The sequence below is a fragment of the Mustela nivalis genome, assembly GCF_964662115.1.
Source record: "Mustela nivalis genome assembly, chromosome: 3".
Classification (NCBI taxonomy): Eukaryota; Metazoa; Chordata; class Mammalia; order Carnivora; family Mustelidae; genus Mustela; species Mustela nivalis.
This window is the reverse complement of record NC_139022.1, coordinates 98085858-98100190: the sequence shown is the minus strand read 5'-3', so window position 1 is coordinate 98100190 and position 14333 is coordinate 98085858. Positions and strand designations below refer to the sequence as shown.

At 43.4% G+C, this 14333-nt stretch overlaps 1 protein-coding gene across 7 annotated transcripts in view; it reads right to left on the bottom strand.

Moving 5' to 3' along the window:
* The window catches only part of PPP2R2B (protein phosphatase 2 regulatory subunit Bbeta), a 459837-nt gene that overhangs the window by 277631 nt on the left and 167873 nt on the right, over positions 1-14333 (bottom strand). For 2 of the 7 annotated variants that reach the window (XM_082726028.1, XM_082726027.1), the window contains one exon: positions 5047-5240. The exons of 3 other annotated variants lie outside the window; for them this stretch is intronic. In XM_082726028.1, coding sequence (XP_082582154.1) covers positions 5047-5240 — 194 coding nt within the window. Of the gene's footprint in view, positions 1-5046; positions 5930-14333 lie in introns of those variants that run through there. 2 more of the 7 variants (XM_082726032.1, XM_082726026.1) reach the window with 2 other exon arrangements.

Genomic DNA, 14333 nt, shown 5'->3' with positions numbered 1-14333 from the left:
CCTGCATAGCAGCTAGACTGAGCTTTGAAAAAACAAACCTGATCATATTACCATCCCGATTAAAATCCTTTAATGGCTTTCGATCCATTTTTGGAGAAAGTCCAAACTCCTTATGGTCAAATCTCAACATGATCTGGTCTCTGACCACCTCTCCAGTCTCTCTTTTGTGACATTTTATTATGAAACATTTTAAATAGTCAGCAAAATTGAAAAAAAATATATAGTCACTATCCACTGATGGACTCCCCTCAATTTTACCATGAACATTTCAAACTTGTTTTATCATGTATCTATCCATTCATCCATCTATCCATCCAACCATTCATCCTAGCATGGATCTTTCCCAGTTTTGGTGCATTCCAGAGTAAACAGCAGGTTCTGGTCTAATTTTCATCACTCTTCCTCTTGTTCCCTATATTCCACAGGCAGCTTTCTATTCTTCAGATCAGTCACATGATTTTAAATCTCTGGGCTTTATACTTGTTGTCCCTTCTACCTGAATTCCTTCACCTCTTGTTAATTTCTGACTGATCCTTTAGTTCTCAACTTAAAACTTTCTCAGAGAGGCTGCCTCTGGTCCCCCCGACTAAATTAGATCCCCCTTCCTGCCTTATATATGATCTAGAGGCACACTGTGCTTTCCCTGAAAGTCACTTATCACCAATTTATTGCCAAATTTATTTGCCAAATTCTTTAATATCTGCCTCCTGTGCCAGCCTGATACCACGTTTGTATTGGACCATGCTGGATCACCTCTGCAGAAAGTCAGCTAATATTTGTTGAAGGAATTAAAGGCAGAATGAATCAATAATTATGTAATAATAATAATATAATCATAAATCATGGAATAATAAATTCATTCTTCCTTTAATGTGTAGATAGTATAGGTTTTTTTTTAAGGCCTCTGCGAGAAGATGAAACTTATTCACTGCCAGAATGTAACCAGCAAGGACACTAAAGCAAGTAACTAAATGGCAAGACCCATGGCTGATTTGCTAACAAAGAAGAGACTGGTAGGTTTTAGTGACTTCTCTCCCATCTCCACTAGCCATTCCCCTCAAGACCATACCCAGTCAAGACACGATCCAAGGAAAATGCGTGTTTGCTATGCAAATGTGCCTGTACTGTACTGACGGCATTTACCGAGGTCCAGCTTTTTCATTAGGCACTGTCTTGAGTGCTTTTCCTGTATTAATTGTTTTCGCTGTGGTACAGGTTCTATTGTTATTCCCATTTTACAGCCAAGGAAATTGAGAACAGAGTAGTTATTTTAAAGCATGTTCTCCCAGAGCGCCTGGATGGCTCAGTCATTAAGCATCTGCCATCGGCTCAGGTCATGATCCCAGGGCCCTGGGATGGAGCCGGAGTTGGACTGCCTGTCCAGCAAGGAGCCTGACTCCCCTCTCCCTATCCCCCTGCTTGTGTTCCCTCTCTGTGTCTCTCTCTGTCAAATAAATAAATAAAATCTTTAAAAACAACAACCACAAACAGCAAAAAACTTGTTCTCTGACTTCCTCTTCAAACCAGATTGCCATTCCTGTAAACTCAGCTAGGAAAAACATTTAATTCTGTCTGTGGCCTCACGGAAGAGTGGGAAGATCAGTGTAGAAAACTCTCAAACTGCCCTAATCGAGAGAGGGTTTTGGTCAGTTCTAAGTCTGAAAATAAAGAAGTCCACTGAGAGATCAAAGGGATTTGAGAGATGAAGCCTTGGTTAGGACCCCCAGAGTTCCATTACCTGAAAAAGCCAGTAAAAATCTTGTGTTGACTTTATTTCTGTAGTCATTCCAACCCCACTTTTCGCCCTATCTACTCCCATATACACATGTTCAAATGATCCCTGCCAAGAATTTGACCCCAGGTAGAAAATACAATTTATACATGAAGATAACACCATAGTGGTCTTCCTCCTAACAGGAACGAATGGTTGAAGGAAGGAAAATGAGGCAGTGCCGACTTTCTCAGCGGAAGAGCACACGCTGCAAACGGTCTTGAGTTTGAAGGCAAGCTCCTCCTTCATTGTGTGACCCTCACAAATTAGCAACATCTGTGGGCCTCAGTTGCCCACTTGCCTTATTTGCAAATGTTAATAGCATTCAGTGAGCAGGACGTGGAGATATTGAAATGCTATATTTAAAAAGCTCAGCAATGACAGGAGAAACAGAAGATGCTCCAAGATGATAAGCGGAAAGGGGGAGACAAGATAAAGATCGAGGAGGGTGGTAACTTTGATGCTCAGCATAAAAGAAGACTCATAGGAAATGTCTTTAATAAATATACATCATGTGTTCTTTTTCTTCCCTGTGGTGGTGGGTGGGGGCGGTGGGTAGGGAAAGGAGGGGACGGAAGGAGGGGGTGTTGGTGGGGGAGAAGGGCCAGGGAGAGGGGAGAGGGAGAGAAAATAAGAGAGAAGAGCTTGGGTAAAAGTGTCCTTTAGCATTTGCATTGCTCTTAGCTGGCTGAACTTGCCTGCAGCTACCACTTACAATGCAAATTGAGCTTAGAGTCCTTCACACTAACTACACAGCAAAAACCTTTCAGCTTTAAATAGAATACTGCAGTGTGGAATGATCTGAGCAAAGCAAAGCAAAGAAAAATTTAGAGATAAATGTGAAGGAGATTTTGAAGGGAAAACAAATAAACAAACAAACAAAAAAAACCCTTGACATATCTGGCCAGGTAGAAAAATGCTGAAATATCAAGGAAGACAAAAAGCAAAGCAAAGTCTGTAGAAGGACCTAGAAACTAAGGTCAGGTTTAAGAGAAAATGGATTTAAGTTAATAAAGGAGAAGGGTACTTCTGAGGCAAGCCCTCAACAAAGAGGATTTTAACAAATAATATTTTGATCTGGTGATATTTCAAGGTGTACTTGGCACTTCCAAGGTATTCATCAGAAGAGGGAGGATGGATTCTTGCCCCTGCGGCCAGCCACACATGAATGTTCCCTAAATGAACAGATGAAGATCATAGAGAACTTCCTGCTGTACCCAACTTCTGCTATTTACTCTGTCCGAGTAAATGCTCATCCCCCCCCCCCTTCTTCCCAGACTTTCAATAACATCAGGTAAAGATACCTGAAGGCATACTGAAAAATAAAGGTTTTGTTTACTTTCCAGTGTGGTGTGTGTATATGAGAGGCGGAACATTCTGAGAGGTTGATTCAGACAGAAAGATTTTCGAGAGCGGTCTGCTATAAATTCATGCCTCTTTTTGACTACACGAACTCAGTTATTTTACCCAGAATCAGAGTTTACAAAAATGCCATAAGAAAGGACCAAAGATCAGGGTAGTGTCTGGAGCCCACAAAGAACTAAGGAATTCCATTTTTAATTCACTCCTTCATTCTAGGGATGATACTCCCATTCACACAGCCCCAATTTGCCCATCTTCCCAGCTCAGTAAGTTTCCTGTGCCTGCGCTTAGAGGCATAAAGCAATCTAGAAGAAAACATGAAGGCAGCCCTCTTTCTTTGTTGTCACAAACAGAAAGAAGAATCACCGGGAAAAACCAACAGACCCAAGGCCAACTTCTCTCTTGGATGACATGCTCAGACATGGAGCTAGTCCTAATCTACCTGGTAACTGAGTCAGTGACAAAGCACTTGAGACCAAGAAAGAACATCTTCTAACCACCCTGTCATCCTGCAAATGAAAAGACTCAGCAAGTATGGTGTCTGTATGGGGGAGGGACAGGCAGAACATCTCTAAAAGCCATCTCTATGCTCCTGAATGGCAGAGCTCATACAGGTCTGCTTAATCTGTCTAGCACCATGGACTCATTAGGCTGGACACTCTCCAATAATAATGATAAATGAAGAATCTGTTTTCAATGGCATGGGGCGTTCTTTATTACCTAAAACTTACCAGGATGTTTGTAGACTATGCCACCTTTGCCCCCATATTGTATCTTTTTTTCTCTTTCAGAGTTTGAACTCTTCTACTACCCCAACCCCATCACATTTTTCTATGAGTCTTGATTTGATTAAAGATTATAAAAATGTTAGTATCCAAGAGTACCAAGAATTGGCTTAAATTAACATACGTGCACTGTTTTCCTCAAGCATTTTCACACACATTTTCTCACGTGAACGTTACAAGGTGATAATGCAACACTTTATATGAGTGGTTAAGGATAAGGGCCTACAGGTAGAAAATGAAAGCAAAAATGCAAAAGTTTTGGCATTTGAAAAAAAATGCCTCTACTCTCTATTCACACACAAAAGGCAGAATGAGATTCCACCTGCTGACTTTCCCTGCCTGCCTGCTAACGTCAGAACAAGCGGGGAGAGAGCGAGAGAGAGAGCGCCACGACAATTTCACCTCTTGGCAAAGCTCGGCTTACTGAACCCTCTTGCTTTCTGCTGGCTGTTGATTCAGCAGAAACTACTGCTGCAGAATTCATAATGGTGATTTTAAAGGCCCCACTGATCGCATTGCTGGCCCCACGTGTCAGACTCGTTCGCTCGCTGCTGGAACGCCGTCTCCCCAGCTACCTTTTGATTTCTTGCTAATGCACTTCCAAGGGGAGAAGGGCTAGCCCTTTTGCAAAGGGCCTTTTGGGGTTCTGATTGTCTGAGCAGGTAACCTGGACGGAGTGATAGACCGGCAGGAAATGAAACCATGCCCTCCCTGCCGCCACGGAGAGACACAACATCATTCCGTCAGGATGGGGGGAAGGACCTCGGATCCGACTGGGGCCCTTTCTTCTCTGCCCCTCCAAGATCCCGGCAAACGTCTTGGGGGAGGGGTCATCTGCCTTCACGGGGTCATTTTCCCAGTCGGGAGCCCCACCCTGCAAAGCCTGATCCCCGAGGGCCATTTTAACTCCCGCGGGCGCCGGGTCCACCTGCTGCTGAACGCCGGGCTCGCCTCGCGGAGCCCGGGTGGATGTGGGGCGCACCGGCCGCTGCCCCCGCGGGCCGAGCCCCCGCCCCAGCCCCCGGCCGGGAGGAGTCTCCGCCACTCGGCGCGCGGCTGCCCGCCGAGCCCAGCGATCCGCAACTTGCGCCCGGCCCCAGCGGCGGAATGCGGCGGGGCTGGCGTTACCTTCGGTCGCATAGCTGTGGTCGCGCAGGAAACTGTTGTTGATTTTGCGGGTATCAATGTCCTCCTCCATTGACAGCAGGCTTACTTGCGTGGGAACCAGAAGCCGGCAGACAAGTATCCATGATCCCTCCCCGCAGCCAGTCTCACAGGAGAGGGGGGCAGGGGAGCCGGTGGGACTGCACCATGGTCCGAGCCTGAGGAGGAGACGGGGAGGCGGAGAGAAAAAAAATAAAAACCCGGCAATGGAGCTGTCACCTCCTCCACTCGGGATCTCCGAGGCTGCGGCGGCTCCTCCCGCGGTGCGCTCACTCCAGCTCCAATTCCCAGCGAGGATGCTGCGCCCGGCTCCGCTGCCTCCGGGTGCCAAGATGCGCCGTGCCCCGAGGGGTCCGGGCCCGCCCGTAGCCCGGGAGGCGCTCACAAGTGGGGCTGGGGAGATGCCCAACAGGTTCCCCACGTTGGCAGCCGCTCCAAAATGCAAAAAAGGTCCCTCCTCCCCCTGGGAGAGCGGGCGGCCGCAACAAAATGGTGCCTTTCTGGACCCGAGCTGCAGTGGCGAGATGGCAGGGGCCGGATTCGGGCTGGGCTGGCCGGGAGCAGGGTGCTGGTCCCACGGGAGGGCGGCTCCGGCTGGCTGGGGCGAGGAAGGCGGCGGGGAGCTGGGCAGGGCGCTGCGGCCGGCGCCAGCGCACTCACCCTCACACCCACACGCGCGCACTCGCAGCTGCTGCCGCTGCTGCTGCTGCTGCTGCAGAAGGAGGCTGGAGGCGGCTGGTGCATTAAAGGCGAGGCTCCTCCCAACCGCGTCAGCAGCCCCAGGACTCTTCCCCAGCAGCGCTGGTGACCGAGGCAGAGGCTGCGGCTGCTCTCTGCTGCAGTGGGGCGCACGAAGCCGCGAACCGGCACCTGGGCAGCAAGCAGCGAGCCGGCAGGTTCCTGGGAAAACCAGAGAGGCGCTCTGGCAAGCGCCCTCCAACCGTGCCACGCGGCTAAGGGCGGCGTTTACTGAGGCCCCCAGAGTCCCTAGCTCGCTGCCTTGCTCCGGACACCTGCGCTTTAGGACCGCGAAGAGAAGTGGGTCCTCTGGGGTAGGCAGGAAGACGACACTTGGGTCCCTTTCGCTCACCCTTGGGTGAGGTATGCGGTCCCTTGATAAAGTTCAACGGCGAGGCCTGGGGTTTGAAGCCTCAGAGAGGGGAGAATGGGAATAAGGGCTGCCATGGCCTAATAGAAGCTTCCTGGGCTAGGAACAGAACGGGGAGCAGAACTTTTCTGCGACCACCTATGACTTCTCCATTCCAGACAGAGTCAACATCCCCTTCCTATTCTAGGCGTCTGTGTCTACACAGGCAGAGGGAAACGAGAGGGTTGAGTTATGAAGCCAGACCACAGTCAGTCCGAAAAAGTCCACCTTCTCTAGCCCTGTGCACTTCGTTTTGGACCAAGTGAAGCAGGACCTCCTGTAGGTCTTGCTTGTGAAGACACAGCACTGTAGGAACAGCTTACGTCTCCTCCCAAGATGGAAGGGACCCAGGAGCCCTGTGCCCGCAGAGAGCCACTGCCACCCTGAAGAGCTTTCAAAGACCCAATAAACAGAAAAAAGAGACCTGCCTCCCTACTTCATCTAGGAAACAAATGCAGAATTCTCACCCCTGATGTTTCCCCATATTGCAAATTCAGTATTTAAAAGAAAACTTGATCACTACCCTTATGAAACCGATAAAATCATTTATGAAGCTACCCAACTCCCTAAAAAAGCCAAATTGGAAAAGCTATTTCCCCGTTTTCCTCTTGTAGAAGGTATTCATTTCAGTGGGCATCACTGCAGGGAGAGACATCGGCAGAAGTCGTGCTGTTAAGCTCCACAAGTTGAGCTAGATGAGCCCAGAGGGACCTGTGAGTTAATTATATACATACAATGCTTCGGCTAATGCAATTTAGGAAGTATTTGAAGTTCAAAAAAAATGGGAAAACAAGTTTTTAACTGAGGTTGGGAATTGCCATCCATTTCCACAAAGAGTGGATGCTTCTGGCAGATGGAAAATGGCATTAATTCCATCTCTGGAAAGTGAGAGAAAGAGAGTAGAAATAGTCTTTGATAAAGTTTTTAAGGGAAGTTCAGCTTACAACAAATTCCATTTGATTCTCGTTTGGTGGTTAAAAGTCTTCACATACTTGTTTGACTATTTGTTCAAATTTCACAAAGGAAATTCTGGAAACCAATGTAATCCACTCGGCATCAGTTCACAGCTGGCTCTTCCACACGATGAGCTGTATCCATCACCAAGTCTCCAGTGGTCAGCTCATCTGTAGTTACACAGTTCAGCTTCCCTTGCTGTTAAGCAAAATGGGGAAGGGTGGGCAGAGGGGAGAAAAGCTAAGTTCCTCTCAAAGTGGTAAGAAGACATCTTGTTTTCCTTCGAAATGAACTTAACTTGTGACAGGAGACCTTGGAATCGTGTTTGGAAATCCTCCCCTTATCTTCCTGGACTGTGGGCTAGATCGGAACAAAGCTGCATGATGAAGTGGGTAAGCCCAGGCTCATGGGCCAGGCTGTGCTTGAGGAATTTTCCACTGTAACCAATGGGAGAAATGTCCCCTCCATAGATTAAGTTTCTGGGGTTTTCTAAATTTTCCCTTTCACGTTTCCTGCAGCACCCCTCCTGCATATATTCAACAGTACAGGCCACACAGATACATCATGGGTAAGGAGATTGCAAGGTTTCAACCTTGTGGACCACTCTTTCCTACTGCGAGCGATGGGGAGACAGGCTCTGCACCAAAACCAAGAAAAATAAGGCTGTTGGCTTTGTGCTTGAACACAATGACGTGTGGGAAAGAGGTCAGGGGATGAAAGAACCCTGTGCAATCCTGTGGTGGTAAGAGGACCAAAGAGACCATTTCTCAGAAGACCTGTTGACCTTCTTTCTATGCCTCAACATGTCAAGTTCTTTCCAAAAGCCTTTGAGATATGTACATGCCAACTGATGCTCTTTCCTCATGTTCCTGGCATTCTTCAGCATCTCAGCTCAACCGTCTCTACTTCCCTGAGGCATCACCTGACCATACCACGGTCTCTTCCTCTAGAATTTTGTCTCTACATCTTTTTGTTGTTCTTCATGGCTCACTGAATTTTGTAATAGTTGTTACCTTATCATTATGAACCATTCCTACTATATCTCTGATATTAAATGTCTGGTACTTAGTAGGTACTGAATTATCTTCGCTGAATAGACATAAATATTTCTTCAATGAACGAGTAAATTACTGACGTGTTCAGTATTACAAATATTTGTAATATTTAGGTTTGCTAGCTCAATCCTTATTAAAATTCCTGCCCCAAAAAATCCCCCGTACCCAACAACAAAACCCAACTGAGCCAGTAATATTCTAGTTTTTAAGTTTATTACAATTGAAATAATTGTCTTGCTCATTTCTGTATGCATATGTACCAAGAATATTTACTGAGTGGTTAATATATGCCAAGAATTATTCTGGTGCTGGGGATACAGTTAAAACAGAGTCCCTTTCTTCACAGAACTGAAATTCTATCTTCTGATTTTGATAAAATGAGCTTTCTTAGAAATACAACAAATGTATTATAAGTCAACAGACTATAGCATAAGGCTAAATGCTAAGGCTCTGATACCCAACACAGCTGATTTTCTGACACTTACTATTGTGTCCCTGAGTAAGTTACAAGATTCCCCTAAGACATTTTTTAAACCTCTAAATTAGGGGGAAGAATAGTATCTATTTCATAGAGTTATTGTGTGGATTTAATGAGATAATGTATTGAATAATCCTGGAAAGAAGATACTACTATTACTTGTTGGATATTTACTATCATCACCACTATCAATAACGAACAAATATTGAAGCACCTACTATGTCAGCCATCGGGACAGGACTGAAGACTCAGCAATACCCGTGCATAAAGTGTATAGTTAGCTTCTGCTGTCATGGCACTTAGTGTCTAATTAACAGTTGATGGAAAGCTACAAGAGGGGCAGCAGAAGACACTCTGAAAGACTGACCCAATCCAGGCTTGTACTTACATACAAAAAAAGGCCAGTTACATATATACAGTCTTCTTAAGTTACACAATTCAGCGTGATGGCACGTAGACACATTCTTTTTTTATCACCTTGTTATGGCCCCTCCCCCCAACACTGCCCTCACCCCAGTTAGGTCAGTGCTGCCCACACTGGAAACTTGCAGGTCATCCCATCCAATTAACCCATTAAATATCTACAATTTTATTAAAACCTTGACCTAAGCCAGTCTGGAGATTCTTAATATAGGCTTTAGGGGTCAGAGGCAGTCCTGGTTTGTCCCAGCTCAGGCATTTGTGAATGTCATGACCTTTGGCAAGTAATTTAACATCTCTGGGCCTCTGTGTTTGCGAAATAGAAGAAAATAATAGAAACTACTTGAGAGTGTTGCTGGGTGGCTTCAGAGCAGCCTAACTGCTCAGCACTAAAATGTCAGTTCCCCCCCTAGCTGTGGCTTCTGTGCACCTCTACCAGTAGAGAATGGGACAGATGAACTACAAGTAGGTCATTTATGTGAACACAAGTGACTTAGAAATCAGAGTTTTACTCCCTATCCTTCTGTCCTACTGGCAATCTAGAAACTGGATACATGAAATTTTACCATCCTGCAAAAAAGCTCTTTAGAAGCCATCCTGTGGAATTGGGATGACCCTGATCATGTTTCTCTATTGTGGAATCCTCCGAAATCCCTCTCTAACATCACTAAGCACTGAATGCGCGACTGTCTCTCTGGTTTATGTGTTGACTGCTCAGTGGGTAATCTCCTGAGTTTCCAGCAAGCTTCGCCATTCCTTTTTGTGCATGTCACTAGAACGTGTGATACACCACACGAGTGTACCTTTAACATGGCATTTAACCATCAAAACATCTCGCTCTTAAAATGTTGTATTAAACCCAGATTCTGCACACTTAATGAATTTCACAGAGTAAAATGCTCCTTCAATTATCCAAGTACAGTAATTTATGCAAAGAAACTGTGGACACTGGAGCTGCCATGTACTGGCTATTGAGAGCTGAACGTGCCGATTATACACATCTATTTCCAGCTCTGTTGTGAGGGACCTCACGTTGGTAGCTTAGAATCTGAAATCTGCTACGGTTGGACATTTATATCATGGAAAATTTTTAAAAGCCCTTTATAAATCAGGGCTTTGGGGTTTTTGTTTGCTTGGAGAGTCGATTGTTAAACACTTAGCAGCGCACCAGTAGAAATGCAATAGTTGCCACCGTATCGTCCTGTTCATCTCTGTAATCTATGCAAAGTTCCTTCCAGTTCTCAGCGTTTAATCTCCCAAGTCCCACCATCTGACCACACTTGAGCCATCATATTAAATGACTCTTCAAATCCTACCTTTACCATGAAGCTTTCCCATATCCATCAGAGGAAACCCAATGCCTTTGTTTGATCCCTTCCAGGCTGGATGTGCTATTGCTGTGGTAGAGTTGGAAGAGACTGCCCCGTGAGGGTCCTGACAACATAAGGAATGTCAAGCGCATGCCCATTCTCGATGAATTGTCCTTTTCTAGTGTTCAAGCTCCACTGACTCCTTACTTTTGCTCTGGATTTGCCTAAATGCAAAACAAAGACATCCACTCTGCCTGGTTTCATTGATAACTCTTCCAAGTGTCTTGTTAGGATATTAATACAATGAGAGAAGAACAAAAATTTAAGAGTCCAGATCTGAGAGTCTGAGAGAAAATATCCTCTTGTACCTTTTCTCATTCAGTGGTTTTAGAGTTAAATTTAGGTAGGCTGTCTTATTCAAGATAGTTTCAATTTGCTTTATATGTATTTGGTATATGGTGAGGATTTACAAAACCCCTTTGGCAATACCCAAGGGGTATTATCTAGTCTCTGATGACATTTCTCAAAATAAAATTTCATATAATTTAAATGAGAATATATATTTGGAATTATCTTTCAAATTTCTTTAAGAGGCACCAAGCAATAACACTTACAGAATATATCCTAAGAAAATCATCATAGATGTGGGCAAAAAATTAGCTATAAGGTTCTTTTTTTTTTTTTAAAGATTTTATTTATTTATTTGACACAGAGAGAGAAATCACAAATAGGTAGAGAGGCAGGCAGAGAGAACAAGGGAGAAGCAGGCTCCCTGCTGAGCAGAGAGCCCAATGTGGGGCTCCATCCCAGGACCCTGAGATCATGACCTGAGCTGAAGGCAGAGGCTTAACCTACTGAGCCACCCAGGTGCCCCCATAAGGTTATTTCTCAGAGCATTGGTTAGAATCACGGAAAACTGGAAACAATCCAAATGTCCAACAGAATTGGCTAGGCAAATTATGGTGTGTGCAAACAATGGGAAAGTACTGGGCCATTGATAAAACATTAGTAGCTAACACTTCTTTGAGTATATATTATGTACCAGGTGTTGTGCAAAGGGTTTTACCAGCATTATTGCATTTAATTCTAACAGTAGCCCTTAAAAGGAAAGTACTATTATAACCTCCATTTTACTGAGGGTGTTAGAGATAAATAACCATAGTCAAACAAAAAGGAGACTGGTACTGCATACACACACATGTGTGTGTACATGTGTGTGTGTGTGTGTGTGTGTTGGGGTGGGTTGAAGCCACTGTACTGAAATCACGCCTTGCTAGATTCCGGTTTGTCTCTCTTAGAAATGAATAATAGCCTCCCAATTGAAACCCACTTACTACTGTGTTGGTGAGGTTGTGGCAAAATGGGAACCTTTGCACGCTGCTTGTAGAGTTGTATAATGGGGCAGCCACAAATAGTCTGACAGTTCCTCAAAATGTTAAAGCAGCCCATATGACCTAGCAGTTTCCCTTCTAGGTATATACACAATAGAACTGAAAACCCGTCTTCACGCCAAAACCTGTACCTGAATATTCGTGACTGTGGCCCACAAAAGCTCCCAAGTGGAAACAACCCAAATGCTCATCAGGTGACACATGGATTAAATGTAATATATCCATACAATGGATTATCATTCTGCTATAAGAAGGAATGACGTACTGACACATGCTAAAACATGGATCAACCTTGAAAACATGCTAATTGGAAGAAGTCAGTCACAGAAGACTACGTGTTGTGTCACTACATATTAGGTGATTCCATTTATGGGAAATGTTCAGAATGGGCAAATCCACAGAGACAGAAAGATGAGGTTGCCAGGGGCTGGGTGGGGGAATGGTAGTGAATGTTTATGGATTTGGGGGTTTCTTTTTGGGGTGATGAAAAAAGTTCTAAGTTAGATAAGGGTAACAGTTGCACAACTCTGAATATAGTTAACATCACTGAATTTCAGTCTGCTTTTAAAAAGTGAATTTTGATGGTATAGGATCTCAATAAAGTTGTTACTAAGGATTAAAAAAAAATCTCTGCTATCAAAAGCCACTTTTACTTCTTGGAGTAGGTCATGTTCTTTAGTCTAATATGAGTACAAAAAAAGGTAAGGGTATGTAATGATAAGGATAGATATTTATGTTATATTATTTTAAAAAGTCAAAAAACAGCATATTCTAGTTTCCCCTTTCTTGATTAAAAAAAAGTGTGTGTATGTGAAAATCCATATATAAAAATACTATGCAGTGGTTATGTGTGATTATCTTTGTTGTTTATATTTTTGTCAAAGAAAATTTAGAACATGTATTATTTTTATAATAAGAATATTTTTAAAATATTTTAAGGTGGGGAGGGGCAGAGGGATGGCGAGAGAATCTCAAGCAGGCTCTATGCCCAGTGCAGAGCCCGGGGCTTGACCTCACAAGCCTGAGACCATGACATGAGTTGAAATCAGGAGTCGTATACTTCACTGACTGAGCCACCCAGGTATCCCTAAAGTTTTTTTTTTTTTTTTTAATGTTATGAAACACTTTTTTGGATGCAACCTTGTATTGGAAAGGTCAATAGTCATTTTCTGCTCAGGAGGCAATTAGGACATAATATAAATGTACAAGCTACCAAAGGCACAGAACGACAACTCTGATAGAAATGTAATGCAGGCCATGCTTGTAAAATTTTTAACCTACTACATTAGCAAGTGAAAAGAAGCAGATAAAATAATTTTGATGATATTTTTTAAATGTTTTAGAAGGTTTTGGGGAAAAGAAAATATTTTCTTTACTCTATCAGAAATATTATGATTTCAACATATAATCAATATAAAATTATTACTGATGTATTTATACTTTTTTTTTTATCCCAAGTCTCTGAAATCTGCTGCATATTTTACACATATGGTACCTCTCAGAGCTAGTCACATTTCTAGGGCTCAATAACCCCATGTGTGTAGTGGCGGCAGCACAGGAACAGAGGAACTTTTCCAAAAAGTGCCATTCGAGGTGCCTGGGTGGCTCATTCAGTTAAGCGTCTGCCTTCAGCTCAGGCCATGATCCCAGGATCCTGTGATCTGGCCCCACGCTGGGCTCTCTGGTCAGCAGGGAGCCTACTTTACCCTCTCCCTCTACTCCTCCCCAGCTGGTGCTCGCTTACACTTTCTCAAATAAATAAAGAAAATCTTAGGGGGGAAAAAAGTTCATTCCGGTCACAAAATGGGTTTTATTCTATTTTTTCTAAGAGAGATTTTTATCTACTAAAGACTTGAACAAGATTATCATGCTAAAACCAAACTAAACAACATAAATGTAATAGGCCTCACAACTATGTTCAAGTAATACCAACTGAATATGGAAAAAATAAACACATACACATACATATATATATTATGTTACATAAATATATATAAATATATATATTATATTATATATAATAATATATATCATATTATATATAATATATTATATATAATATATAAATATACATAACATAATATATATATTTTTATATATATTTATGTTACATAAATACACACACACACACACACACACGTATATGTTAAATGGAACAGTATAATTGAACTCAGTCTACATTTCCCCCCAAAATCAGTAAACTAGTCTAATAGAGGAAAAAAAAGAACCCGATTCTGAAAGTGCTAAAATGACACTATATAACAATATATAATAGCAAGAAAGGTATAATTCAGTACAGTTATCACTCGTATAGGTCAATCAACTGTTTAGTTTGAGCCTATGGCTTCAATTCCAGCTAGAAGAAGAAGCCACATTGCCAGATGTCACTGCCGAAAAAAGGATTTCCACAGCTGCCTCTCTGGACTCTCCTAGGGCCACTAAAGGTGGAGAAATGTAAAGATACAGTGATAGAAATCTGACTGAGAATGATTCATT